General features: G+C 31.5%; 1 protein-coding gene across 1 annotated transcript; it reads left to right on the forward strand.

Annotated features, from left to right (window-relative positions):
- The first annotated feature begins 7,569 nt into the window (after positions 1-7,569).
- LOC139494827 (WAP four-disulfide core domain protein 2-like) lies at positions 7,570-13,090 on the forward strand. Its single transcript, XM_071282994.1, has 6 exons — positions 7,570-7,704; positions 8,500-8,527; positions 8,827-8,967; positions 10,101-10,157; positions 11,730-11,852; positions 12,715-13,090. The coding sequence occupies exons 1-6, from the start codon at positions 7,657-7,659 to the stop codon at positions 12,855-12,857; spliced, it is 540 nt and encodes a 179-aa protein (XP_071139095.1). The 5' UTR covers positions 7,570-7,656; the 3' UTR covers positions 12,858-13,090.
- Positions 13,091-15,355: the final 2,265 nt, after the last annotated feature.

Genomic DNA, 15,355 nt, shown 5'->3' on the forward strand with positions numbered 1-15,355 from the left:
AATGTGTTTACTTTGAGTTTAAAAAAGAACAATATTAAACGGATAAAAGATTACCAGTTTATTCTTTTAAGAGATCTCTCTGAATTGGATATATCGTATAATAAAATCACACGTCTAAATATATTCTCTTTCAACGGATTGTCGAATCTTCTAATCTTGAATCTGAACAATAATCCCTTAATGTACACTAAAAACGAAATTCCAAATGAAGTTTTTAAATCGTTGATTTCCCTGAAACATATATGTATTAGACATACCTCTCAAATTGGTAGTTCATTACCAGAAGTAGCGCTATCAAACTTGAAATTGCTCGAATCATTAGAAATAGATATTCCGTTATCAATAACGCCACACACAGTGATTTTCGGGAAACGTTTAGACTCTTTAGTCCATCTTGAAACCCTTAAAGTTGGCCAATGTCTATTTTTTGCGATAAAAAACGACACTTTCTTTCATCTGGTTCATCTGAAGAACATATACATTGACATATTGTGTATGTTTTCAATTCTGCCTGGAGCACACTATAGTTTAAAAAAACTGCACAAAATAGAAATGCATTTTTTCCAAAATAATAATAATTTTCCAATTCGTGATGCAATTAAGGAATTAATTCTGACACCTGTCCAGGCAATTGTTTTTAGGAAGACCTGTTCGCATGGAAGAGAAGATCCAGTATACATGTGGACCACACTGGCATTGGGTTTAAACAGTTCGTCAGTAAAATATTTAGAACTTACAGATAACAACCCAGTCTGTCTTTTTCCAGTATCAAAATGGTACCCAGCTCCGCCATCTTTACTAACATTGAAACTGCCAAGTAATAAACTTGACCGGTTCGCATTGGAATTGTCAAATATACAGAAACTAATATTACGAGACAACAACCTTGGGAATTTTCTCCGTTTTAAATCTGTTAACAAACGGACGGAACGCAATTCCAAACTAGAATATGTTGATATATCTCAGAATAATATTTACGCATTGATATCCTCTATATTCCAGGGACAGGCAGAACTAAGATATATCAATTTAAGTCACAATCATTTACAAGAAGTTTCATTTGACGTGTCACAGTCAAATAGTTTAAGTTTATTAGATTTAACCAACAATTCAATCTCAGCTTTTGATCAGAATTCAATGAGAATGTTTGATAATATTTCTCTAACTTCTAACCTTACGATTTATTTATTGAATAACTCATTACAATGCACATGCAAAACATTGATATTTTGGAAATGGATAGTCGGAACTCGTGTAAATGTATTCTTTGATCGTCGATGTTTGTCTGAAGATGGAACTGTCATACAATTCATTTCTACAAAAAAAAGAATTCAGGAGTTGGAAAAAGAGTGCATATCATATGTTATTTTCATCATCATATCATCAATCGTTCTGGTGGCTACTCTGATTTGTATCGCTGTTGCCGTTGTCCATAAATACAGATGGAAACTTCGATATATGTTTTATCTTGCTAAAAGCAAACATCGTAGACACGAGGCAAGCACTGATTCTAAAAATTATGCGTATGATGCTTTTATTTCTTACTGTGAACATGACCATTCGTTTGTCATAAATGATTGCATTCAGAATTTAGAAATGGAAAGAAACTTCAAACTTTGTTTACATCAACGCGACTTTTTACCAGGAGAAGAAATAACGACTAATATAACAAATGCAATACATGAAAGTAGAAAGACTATATGCATTGTATCAAAACAATTTTTCGGATCTTATTATTGTATGTTTGAGTTTAATATGGCCCGAATGGAAAGCATTTATTCAAGGGATAAAAGGAACATTATTTTTCTGATATTTCTAGAGCAAATTCTACCTCACAATATGCCTCTGATGTTGTTGGAACTTGTACAAAAAGACTCGTATATTGAATATCCAAATGACGAACAAGGGAATGTTGTATTCTGGGAGAAAATAGACGAAGCATTGCGTCAATGAACATTCATAGCAAAATACACATGAACAAAGACTTAGCAGTATTAGATACATTTTTTAATCGTTCAAAGTATATTTTTTTAAGCACCTGTCAATTGACTTTTTTGAAAAAGACGTGTCTGTTTAATTCATGTGTAATATGATGATTTATCTGTAATCCTTGAGCATCTGATTAATAGTTACTTTATGATTTCTTATGTCAAAAAAAAACCAGAAGATATTTTACAAAAGTTCAAAAAGATAAGTTTCACACTTACTGAGAGGAAAAGTTACATTACTTTTAATACTGTTTCATAAAGTTCTTTAATATATGTTGACTATTGCAAAGGCTCTGTCAAATTAATATTCTGTATAGCTTCACATTGCCTAAATATTTCTCCTTCATGTATATGATAAAGTGTATGTAAAATGGCTTTTTCAATATCACACATTGTGGCAACCCTCTACTGTCTCAGGTCAAGGAGGATAATTGTGACATTGAAAAGTCCTTAAGAAACTCATTTCACGAAGAACACTTATAATAACGTAACTTGTTTTGTAGAAGGATTTTGCTTATTTACCATTGTCATTTAAAATGATAAAGTTAACATTTAAAAAAAAAATTGTGAAACATATTAGACTATTCGATTTTGTTGTATTAATTCAACAATTCAATCTCAATATAATTCTAATAGTTTTTGTCATGTTATTTTATTGATAATTTGTATTTGTAAATACATATTTTCGCTTAAAACTCAAGTTGTAGTAAATTAAAGAAAAATGTGTCTATTTTTAGAAAAAAAAGTGTTCTTTTATACTACAAGTTTTCGTCGCCATATAACTAGTTTGTACTAATGCGGTGTATATCAATTACACATCAATTGGTGATGTTTTGAAAATGACAGCTTTACGAAAGACAAATAAATATTCCTGTACACTTTGAACATATGATTTCTTATTACTTATTATGTAACAATAGTTTTATTCTATAATTCAGTTTGGTTAGATTTTCTATAACAAAGCTCAGAGCAAGCATAACACTACATGTTTTGTCTTGCAGGTTGACACCTAAGTCCTGTAATATATATTATATCAAGACGTATATTTTGTAAGGAAGATTTTCGTTTATGACTAGACACATTTTACATTGTTTGCATCTATTTATAGATTTTGACATTGCCATCAACATAAACATGAGAAAGTGAACATGCCGATATTTTTAATTCATAATGTTGTTATTGAAATTAATATCATTAAAACTGTCTGTGCTTTAAAAAAGTGTCACCTGGCCATTATTGAATTTTTTTCGTATGATAAACACCAACGTAATGTAAACTAAATTTAAAGACGCTGTGTTATTTACACACGTGTCGAGGTGGGTGCTTCCTAACCTTCCAGACACAAGAAACATTTACGTGGATTTCGTGTTGCTAAGTAAATAACTTCATGATGAAAGATTGTTTTCACGATTATTATATATGTTTGTCAATTTCAAATAGTAAAGTAGTCGATTATACAAGAAAGTGTTGCTGCGAGTCGAGCACGGTGGAGCATGGTGTCCAAAAACCTTTATTCGTGTTTAATACTTTTTAATGAATTACTTGGTCATCTGTAAAATCTATAAAACTTTAATTATTCCTCACATATTGATTAACATGACAAACTGGTGATGCGACGTCATTGGTATGTTGTGGATGTTATGGACTTTAATGTGTTCACAACAACTCTTTGAGGGGTGTTAGTGGCCTGTTGTGAGACAAAATGTATGTCCCTATTTAATATACCCTCATTTGTCAGTGGAAGTTCAATTTGTCCCGACCTTCATCCCGGATGGACACTATTACAAGATCTTCTTTTTCTATTATATTTTAACTTGTTCTCGTCCTGAAAATGCATGCAATATTTGTCTTTTGACGTTAGGTAACCAACTATCAATCAAACAATCTATATAGTGTTTTTATTCGGTGTTGGTATAATTGTATTCTTTCGATTTTTCGGATCTGTTTTAGCAATAGGGTTGCAAAATTCTCTCGACTTATGAGTTTGAAATGTACGCTAGGTATCATATGAATTCTTTTAAAATGTGAATTTTGAAAATTAAATACTCATATAATTAAGATTACTGAAGTGTTACCAGGAAGAACAATATATATTTTCCCGCTTAAAGGAAGTAAATGTACTTTGAAATACTTTGGGAAAGTTAATAATAACGGATTGAATATCTAAAGTCCGTGCATTTAAAACGATAACTAATTGAAGTATTGATATTATTTAAAAAGGTGTTAACTCTGATAAAAAAAGCTGTACAATTCCTTTTGTATATCTTTCACTACAAACTTTTGTATCAGTTTCTGCAATTGTAATCAGGGATTACGTTTATAAGTCAAATAAGTTATTTATAGAACTTTTCTATACAGGCTTAGGTGAACCGATATTTAAATGTTTCGAACATGTAGATTAGGTAGCAACACACAGTGGGAAAAAAATCAGGCGAAATATACCAACAATATGACATAACAAAGACGACTACAGTTTGCAACGCCATGAACAAACAGAAAAATAAAAGCTTACATAATACAATATACAAAATAAAGATTAAGCAACATGAGTCTAACAAAAAACAGTCGGTGGTCTCGGGTATTCTGAAAGGGTAAGCAGATCCAGCTTCATAGGCTGTACCATCAAGTTGGTCATGTTAGTACACATTCATACATGCTACTCGGGGGTGATTCAGTATTTCAAAAATGATATCTAGACGTTTTCTTTATTTTTAAGAACTTCTGGTTACTTAAATGTAGCACTATTAGCTACGAGATATATTAAAACATTTTTTTTGGTTATGAAATAATTTTGGATGTACCACGTCTTCTTATTGACTAAGACACAATTGTGTCACGTAACCATGACGTCACCGACATCTTTTATGATTTAATTGCCTTTAAAAATGAAATAATGTTTCTATGGGTGCCGAGTCATGTTGGAATCCTTGGAAACACAGCTGTAGACCTTGAGGCAAAGAATGCCCTGGGTGATCGTTTATCTAACTGTGATATACAATATACCGATATAAATCTAATATTAGAGAATATGTTTTTAATATATTGAAAAATGAATGGAGTAAAAAATATGATAATTAATAACATGAATTTTAACCTAATTTAGGTAAACCTTTAATAATTTTATGTGCAGAAAAGATCAGTATGTTATTTCTAGATGTCATATTGGTCATACTAGAATAACACAAGAATATCTTTTAAAAAATGAAGTAGAACCACAATGTATACCTTAAAATTCCAAGTATACTATTAAACCTGTTTTAATTAATTGTATTGACTTTGCTGATATTCGTAGGAAGCATTTCAAAGTCAATAATATGTATGATTTATTTAATAATGTTCCATTTTCAAATATTGTTTCATTCTAAAAAGAAGTTGGAATATCGTATAAAATATAAACATGTTATTATAGTTAAAACTATTTTAATTTGTATCACGTTATCTTTCTGTTCATTTTTATTTTTTAATAATCAAATTGCTTTAATCTAGAATTTTAGTTTACTGAAGGACCTTTTGTCTGATTTGAAGAATATGCTTTACATTGTAATACAATATTAGAATTAGCTCTCGCCGCGATATAACCTTGTTGGACTAATGCGGCGTAAAGCAACCAACAATCAATCAATTAAAAAATGAAATAAAGAATCAAATGATAAGAAATGACTGTTCTATGTTTTCTGTCTATTCGAAATAGGATATAAAATGTAATGAACACTTTGAAATGAAACGCTACGTTGGTTATTCAGTGTGAATCACATTTGTAAAGTTATTTCTTCATAACCAGAAAACACTATTACGATTATTCATTAATGAAAGTGTGTAGCAAAATGATAATTTGATTTTAGCCAGTTTTATTCAATTATGTCAAAATAAGATATTTAGAAACATCGCTGATATTTTTTTTTTCATTTGCAAGTAAAAAATGCAACCTCAATGAAACAGTATTCATGTGATCTTCACTGTAACCCTTTAGCTTAATATGGGTCACGCATGAAATAGGCTATTTCAGTTATCAAAAGGAAATGAATGTCAATTTTGAAAGTGAAACAAGATTCTAAAACCGGTTAAAAATGATTTAACATATATTTATAACCTATAATATGAAAACAAGCAGACCTATACTAATTCAATTGCCCACTATCTCTTTATATATATTTATTCAATTCGGCATGATGTTTGGTGTGAGCAAAAGTTCCGTGTTTAAGGCCGTACCTATAAATGTTTACTTTTACAAATTGTCTCTTGAATGGAGAGTTTTTCCTTATGCACTCATACCACATCTTCTAATATCTTTTTATCGGATAAAATCACCGTCAGCAGTGTTCGGGGGTCTCTTTGATGAAAAGTAAGTTGGCGTCTAAACTAAACTAAAATACCAACGAAATAGTGATACGCATTATCGAACCTAAGCATTGTTCGTTGTTTATCTTATACTTTTTTCTAATTTGGATTAACGTTTCAGTATGTTATGAATCAAATGATATAAGTTTAGTGAAATAGTGATCATGAACTGGACAACTAATGCCTATTTAATGTCCTACATCTTCAGCATTGCAACGGTTATATACACAATCCTTGTGAGTTCAATCCAAGTAATGCAGTATTTTCTTTAAATACATTTGTATATATAAGAAGATGTAGTATGAGTGTAAATGAGACAACTCTCCATCCAAACAACAATTTATAAAAGTAAACCATTATAGGTCAATGTACGGCCTTCAAGACGGATCCTTGGCTCACATCGGAAAGCAAGCTATAAAGGGCCCCAAAAATTACTAGTGTAAAAGCTTTCAAACAGGAAAACCAACGGTCATATCTATATAAAAACGAGAAACGAGAAACACGTATGAACTACATAAACAGACGACAACTACTGTTCATCAGATTCTTTTAAAGTATATTGTTAAATCAGTTACGAAATGTGATGAACAACAATCAAAATATTGAAATATGCATCAAAACAATTAAGGTATACTAATAAGATTGTAACTTTACTATACATAGCGAGAGAGACGATGATGGGAAATCGCTTAATGGTTTTCAATATATGTTATATTTTGAAGGCACGTTAACGGCACTAACATTTTGAAAACTCAAGCCTCTTCCTTGATGTTTTATGAAACACTATCTAAACATCCAAACCTATTAAAAGTGTTATACAGACGAACGATGCGTTGCGACTAAATGCTTTAATGTCCTATAGACATGTCACGTTGCTTTCGGAGGTGATTTTTATACAGCAACGGAGATTGGTAAATTCTGAAAGAATATCCAAGGAAACAAACACACCATAAATAAACATGTTGACGTTATATGTTTGCACTATTATGTAATAGGATATATATAGCAAATATTCTCTTATTTTACTATCAATATATAAAAATGCCAGGAATGCAATATGTTACGTCAATCTAGATTAATCATATGTGGAATAATTGGCTTTTAATGTGAGATTTTTTCAGTTAATACTTAAACTGTAATGTATGCGAAATAAACATGCTCATTATCATAAATTTGTTAAATCTTGGATGATAGGATTTTCACATTCATTTTGTAATTATTGTTACATAACTTTTCGAAAAATCAACGAAAATCTATAAGCTGTAGACCATATAAAAGTAATTACGTTTACTAAATTCTAGAAGCAGAACAATATTTGAAGCTGATCATAATGATGTATATTTGGATATATATAACGACAGGTATATACTATCTTCAAGTAAGTTTTATTATTTACATTCAAAAGTCATACCCTTTTGTGTCAATGGTTTTTAGTCTGTTGAACAAGACATACGTATTTTTATGTTTCCGTATTATAGGTAAACTACCAACGAGTACTCGATTAATTCACCAAGGTGATATGCCTAATAAATACAAAGTATAGGTAGGTCACTAAATGTCGGTATAAACGTCATCATTCGGTACGGAAAATTTAATATAAGTTCTTTTAAGAAAAGCTTCCACCATATATTACACTGAACTTTTCGAAAACAGCGATTACCAATTAAAGAAAATTTCAAATGTTGTTCACGACATACTAAAAATATTATTTTGCATCAGCAAAGTGTATTAATATTGTGTTACTTTAAAATGTAATCTGAAATGGAACATTTTTATAAGAAACATACTACTGTGTAAAAAGAACTATTTTATACATTTGTTTCAAAGACATACAAAACCCTCGAATATATATTGGTCACAAGTGAACAAATATGCAGTTCTTAGTTTGTCATTGGTTCGTGTCCGTTGTATATGTTGTTTTTCTTGTTATTTTATACATACATACATGTAACAGGCTTTTTCTCTCGTTTGAATTGATTTACATTTTATCATGATGATAGCAAATATCAGACAAATCAGAAAGTACCTAACAAATTATGTGATTTGATCGTTGGTCATACGGATGAGGCATAATTGCAAAAATGTATTAACTTTTAACGTTGTTGGATTTTTTTTTTCATTTCCACATGTTCGTATTTTATGTATTCAACTATAGTATTATAATTTTTATTAGGATGCAACTGCCCAAGGCATGACCAATTGTAAGTAAAAGAATTAAAACAACATTCACATATACCATATCAAAATGTTTGAACCAAAGATCTAATATATAATAGCTAACGCGCTTTCATTTGTTGCATATTATCAAAAGTTGATACGATAACTGTGCATCTTTAATTTTAACAAATCTTGATCGTCGTTGACTACCGATTATTATTCAACTTGTAACCAAGAAACACTGATATATAACTCATGCGCTACACACATTCGTTCGGTCACTTCTTGGATATTTACTATGTTTTAATCCTTTGATAAGTTATTCTATAGATCTCTTTCCTAGTCCTTCCAAAGCCTGGTGCTTGTCAAGTTCTTCCCCCTGATACCGTCGGAACATGTGCTACAGAATGTGGTGTCGACAGCGATTGTCCAGGAGTAAAAAAGTGTTGTCATAATAATTGTGCACATGTTTGCACCTACCCAAGTAAGTCATACATACGATTACAGAATAATTAGATACACCATGTTTGAGTTATGTACAATTCGTTACTTTTTTAATCAATCGGGGATGAGACACTATAAAAGAGGGACGAAATATACCAGAGTGACAGTCAAACTTATGAATCGAAAATAAACTGACAACGCCATGACTAAAAATGAAAAGAACAAACAGACACACAATAGTACACATGCGACAACATATAAAACGAAAGAATAAGCAACACGAACCCCACTAAAAATAGGGGTGATATCAGGTGCTCCGAAAGGGTAAGCAGATCCTGCTCCACATGTGGCACCTAGATATTAAATAGGAAAATGATATAAAAATTCACAATTAAGAAAATTGATATATTCGAAAACATGTACATGTCAATGAAACAGAATTTACTAGTATCAGCAATATTACGCATTTAAACAGCAACATATTTGTAATGTTTCTATCTTAGATAAATTAATAAATGGTTCATGCCCACTTAGTTCTGGTTTCTCTTTTCTTGATCTGCATGAAATAATGTTGACCTACGCTAAAGAAAAGAAAACCACTAATTCCTATCCCCATTGCTTTCTACTGTGTATTCCTAATTATTTGTTGAACACCTCTTTATGATGAATTCGTAGATACAAGTAAACCAATAAATTAAAGGTTTAACGAAATATACAGATTTCACAACTGCAACGCTTGTGTTACGGTATATCTCCATTCGAGACAGTTACATTTAAATATTTAAAGCGTGAGGCTTGTCAAGCATTTCACACAATTTTAAAATAAACTGTCGAGAGTGAAGAAATATCGTAATACACAAATTATAGTGATGAAACCTGTGTCTCTAATTATATTTATCCCTCCTTTTCAAAGACTTGCAGAAAGCTGTGTACTTTTTATGTGACGTCATTATGCATGGTTGCCTTTTTTCATGACTTCACAGTATGAAATTTCAAAACCAACTAAGAAAATTTAACATCACAATTAAGTTTCGACCAATCATTTGCCGAGAACAGATTTTGCACTAGTGAGGAGCAATATTTTTTTTCACACCGATCAAGAAATGTAAAAAGCACAAAAAATAGAGAAATATTTTTTACAACCTCAGTTTCATCAATTATTTCATCTTGTAGAACCTGAATTATGTCTGACGTGCTGTGGGCCACCTCCTTGTTGTAATACCTGCATAAGTAAGTAGCATATTTAGAAAATTTCAAGGCTTAATTTGAACAGATTAGTTATTTAGTATTTTAATGTTTATTTTAAGTTAAATTTGATTTAAACATAGTAAGATAAAAGTGAGGATTGTTAATCTAACTGTTTTAGTATTTACATTTTGATGTTTCTGTAATGTTTTTAAGAATATTCATTAATTCAAGTTTTCTTCAGTACCTTTTGTGTTAAAGTTCTCATGACTTTAATTGATAAACAGTCGAAATCGACCATGCACAAATTTCGTTGTAGAAGGATCTACATACAGCACAAACAACATTTTCCTATATATATATACATAGATAACCTTTTTAGCTCACCTGACCTGAAAGGTCAAGTGATCTTTTCTCATCACTTGGCGTCCGTCGTCTGTAAACTTTTACAAAAATCTTCTCCTCTGAAACTACTGGAACAAATTTAACCAAACTTGGCCACAATCATCCTTGGGGTATCTAGTTTAAAAAATGTGTCCGATGACCTGGCCATCCAACCAAGATGGCCGCCATGGCTTAAAATAGAACACAGGGGTAAAATGTATATTTTGGCTTATATCTTTGAAACCAAAGCATTTAGAGCAAATCTGACATGGAGTTAATTGTTGATCATATCAAGATTTATCTGCCCTGAAATTTTCAGACGAATCAGACAACCTGTTGTTGGGTTGCTGCCCCTGAATTGGTTATTTTAAGGAAATTTTGCAGTTTTTGGTTATTAACTTGAATACTATTATAGATAAAGATAAACTGTAAACAGCAATAATGTTCAACAAAGTAAGACCTACAAATAAGTCAACATGACCAAAATTGTCAGTCAACCCCTTAAGGAGTTATTGCTCTCTATAATCAATTTTTAACAACTTTTCGTCATTTTTTGTAACTTGTACAAAAATCTTCTTCTCTGAAACTACTTGGCCAAATTTATCCAAACTTGGCCACAATTATCATTGTGGTATATAGTTTAAAAAATGTGTCGGATGACCCCGCCTACCAAACAAAATGACCGACATGGCTAAAATTAGAACATAGTGGTAAAATGCAGTTTTTGCTTTATATCTTTGAAACTAAGACATTTAGGGCAAATCTTTTAAGATTTAAATGTCCACTAGAATAAGATCTATCCCCTCACAAATTTTCAGATGAATCCGACAACCCGTTGTTGGGTTGCTGCCCTAAAATTGGTAATTTTAAGGAAATTTTGCAGTTTTTAGTTGTTATCTTGAATACTATTATAGATAGAGATAAACTGTAAACAGCAATAATGTTCAGCAAAGTAAGATCTACAAATAAGTCAAACATGATCAAAATTGTTAGAGGACCCCTTTATAGTCAATTTTGAATAACTTTTCGTCATTTTTGTAACTTGTACAAAAATCTTCTTTTCTTAAACTATGGGCCAAATTTAATCAAACTTGGCCGCAATCATTACTAGAGTATCTATTTCAAAAAAGTGTCTAATGACCCCGCCTACCAACCAAGATGGCCGACATCAGTAAATACAGTAACAGGTGAGCGACACAGGCTCTTGAGAGCCTCTAGTTGTTATTTTCACAGCTTGTGAATTCGGAGAACCTTTCCCAAATGTATACTGCCGTAGAAGTAGCCAATTAGTTTGTGCTAAGAGTTTTTACTGTAAGAAAGTCTCCCCTTCGGATGACAATGGAGTTTGTTGTAAAGGTAATGTGTATTCGTCCATTTGAACTAATTATGTAATCTATAAGTTAATTGTAGAACATTTTAATTGGCATTAATCATCTCTAACAAAATAATCTACGGATTGACATTCGATTTGAAAGTCACCGCTGATACTTGTGTGAACGAAACGCGTATCTGGTGTACACATATTTTATCATGGATTATGAAGAGTGTGTTGACTGTACCATGTTTTATTCAGATTTCAAAATATTTACTGCAAATTATGTATTGCGAGGTTTGTAATAATGATAATATTACGACTACTTGAGTATTGCAATAAAAAGAATCCATATTATGATATGAAATACTTATATCTTAATGTAGCTTTCCCTTCAATTTCAAATAATAAGTGGACGTACAAATTTCTGTTATTTCAATCCGACAATTGCCTGTCCTTGACCTTTCATCGTGATTTGACCGAAACTGCGCCATACGAATATTTGACGACCGGTAGAACAAATATAGCACAAACGATGTACTTTCGAGAGGTACATGATTTAGCCGTATGTTAGTTGAATGCATTAAAAATGAAATTATATGGTTGATGTCACTCGTTTAATGGCATGATCTGTATACAAACTGGTTGCAACATTGTAACTGAAAGAGCCTGCGTTAGTCCCACTAATCGAATCAATTTCAGCTTCTGGCAGCTTCTGTTTTCAATTGAATTTTGATTATACATTCGTTGTTTTAAGTCGTTCATCCGTTTCACGCTTATGAACTGTAAATAATAATTTGATCTGTTTTATCTTTATTGCCAGTTTATCGGATTCACATACTGTGTTAACCAGTGTATGTTTGTGAATTGTTTTCTAACCTTGAATTAATATATTTTCTTTTTCAGTTCCCCATTGTCCAGTTGATCCAAGTCCTAATTCCAACTGTTATGGACATTACCACAGATACTGTAGCGATGATTCGGCATGTCCTTTAAGGACAAAGTGTTGTAAACAGGGATGCTCATACAAATGTGTCGATGCGGTTTAATTGTTCATTTGTTTTATCTTTTTGAAATTTAGAACATGCATTTAAATGTAAGATTCGTTGACATTAATAATTATTTGTGCAAATTGGTGGAAAAGAAGCAGATGATTAATAATTACATTAAAACGCAGTCTACTTCTGATTACTATGACAGTTATCAAACCAAATAACCCTGGTATAAAAGGAGGTTAACGTACAGTTAAACATTTTCAAATCCCCCTTATGACGACACCAAAAGTGACTCTCTGTTTAATTGATCATTAGTTTACTTAATAATAAAACCATGTTTTGAATATCTGAGTTCAATAAACAAACTCTGATCTTTGTAGTTTTATATTATAAATGTAAACTCGATAAAAACTATAAAACTGCAAAAAGATATAACAATCAAACGGTTCAAAATACATCTTTTTACATGTATATTATACTGATGACAGTCCAAGTTTCTTGTTCTTTGATTTAATTTAATGAGTCGTATTCTGATCCCTTTTGGATATATTGATATTGATTGATTGTGTGTTAGCTTTACCTCTATAGGGTTGACAAAGAAGAAGGAGGGGATATGTATAATGTATTATATAGAAAAAGTTACATGTATTGGATGGAGTCAGAAACTGAACGGAGCACCCAAATAGTTGAATCAAGCTTTGATAGTTCATTTCTCGCATATAACATGTTATTGGCCTCAAAGTCCCTCTTATGACATGATCTTTATGTATATTATTACATTCCGCACTGTCGAACGAATGCCCACAAGAATTGTACTGTGGTCGAAAGATTGATGGCTGTATTTTTAATCTACAGATAATTCGTAGTAAAACATTTATTTTAAACTGGATTTCTTCTACTCAAAAACATTTAAAGAAAAGCTTCACATCAAACAATGAATTGTTTTTTTTTTTTATTTACACGCAGTGAACCAATATTTCATCTTATTGCATAGCTTTGCGTAGAATATATATTGCACTCGCAGGCTCGTGCAATATAACATTCTACTCGGGACAATATTCCTCAATATGTGTGCAATAACCCTATTGACGTAGAACTGATAGTATCAGAGAAATAACAATAACAAGAAACATTTTCTAGTGACGATAATATTAAGTTCCCGTATGACATGTTTATGTCGTAATGTTATATAACTGTTTGTGGTTATGGTGCAGGTTGGCGAATGTTAAACGTTTAGAGCCACTGCATTAGTCTGCACCTATCATAATTTAGGAACCTAATGTTCACGGAATATCGTTTGTTGATAAGTTTTTCTCTTTTTTTTTTTTATAGATTAGAGCAACCGTGTTCATGTTTGAATTGTGTACACTAGTCTTTTGGGGATTTGTTTTACTTGCTATTTGGTGTTAGCAAATTGTCCGTATGGAAGCCACTTACCTTGACCTATAAAGTTTTATTTTTTACACATTGTGACTTGGCTGGAGAGTTGTCTCATTGGTTCTACATTGTTAAACCACATCTTTCGAATTCCATATTTTATACTTCAAACAGTGCGTGGATTTGGTAAACTTCCAAATGACACCACTACACCATTCACCATACACCATTACACCATAGTTTTAAATGTTGTACACCATTCATTCACACCATTTTCAATTGTGAGATATACCATTACACCATTCCCTTTACACAATAGCACCATACGCAATACACCATTACACCATACACGTTTTTTGGGGGGAAGTTAACACCATCCAAGGGCTATATTATCTATTTTGAATCAAATAATTGTATTAAGATCTATTATCACAAACAAAGAGCTGTATATAAAGTGCTAACAACCATGTGAAAGACACTATTTGTTATTTCATGTCACATTTTTCTGACAATTGTGTTATGTAAGACACAATCAAAAAGAAATATCAAAGATTATTTGTTAACTTGAATCAAATTCAACTGATTGTCTGATATTCATACGAAACATAAATGGATAATGTGGAATTCATTGTTCATTTATAAACTAACGTTGAGTCTGCTTACCTTGTTTGGTTATTCTTGCAAAGTACAAACGTTACAGTGAGCTTTAGGTTTCTTTTTGTCTTTAATACATTGATAAAACGTCAGCTGAAGGATAAATCTTTTTTTTTAAATAAAGGTCAATTTTCATGTTTCTAACAAGAAAAACTAGATCCGAAATGTTTAACATGTTAAATTATGCACATAAAATGTAAAAGGGTAATGTTCAAAAGAGCAGAACACATCCGAAATCGGCCGACAGCGAGGAAATAGCGCACCAGGAGTCGTGATTTAGCTAGACCCTAAGTGAAAAGGTGTTTTAGTTCAGTGATAAAGAACATAATACAAAATTTCGAAATATATAAATGAAGTAAAATTAAAAATACAACAAGAATGATAAAGGCCAGCTGCTCCTGACTTGGTACAGTGACAAACAAAGCGGCGGGATTAAATATCTCTTCTCTTTATACATATAGCCAATAAAGATAAAATACACAGAGAGATACTCGTCAAAACTCAGTTCAAAACATGTCTGA

The sequence above is a fragment of the Mytilus edulis genome, chromosome 11 (assembly GCF_963676685.1).
Source record: "Mytilus edulis chromosome 11, xbMytEdul2.2, whole genome shotgun sequence".
Classification (NCBI taxonomy): Eukaryota; Metazoa; Mollusca; class Bivalvia; order Mytilida; family Mytilidae; genus Mytilus; species Mytilus edulis.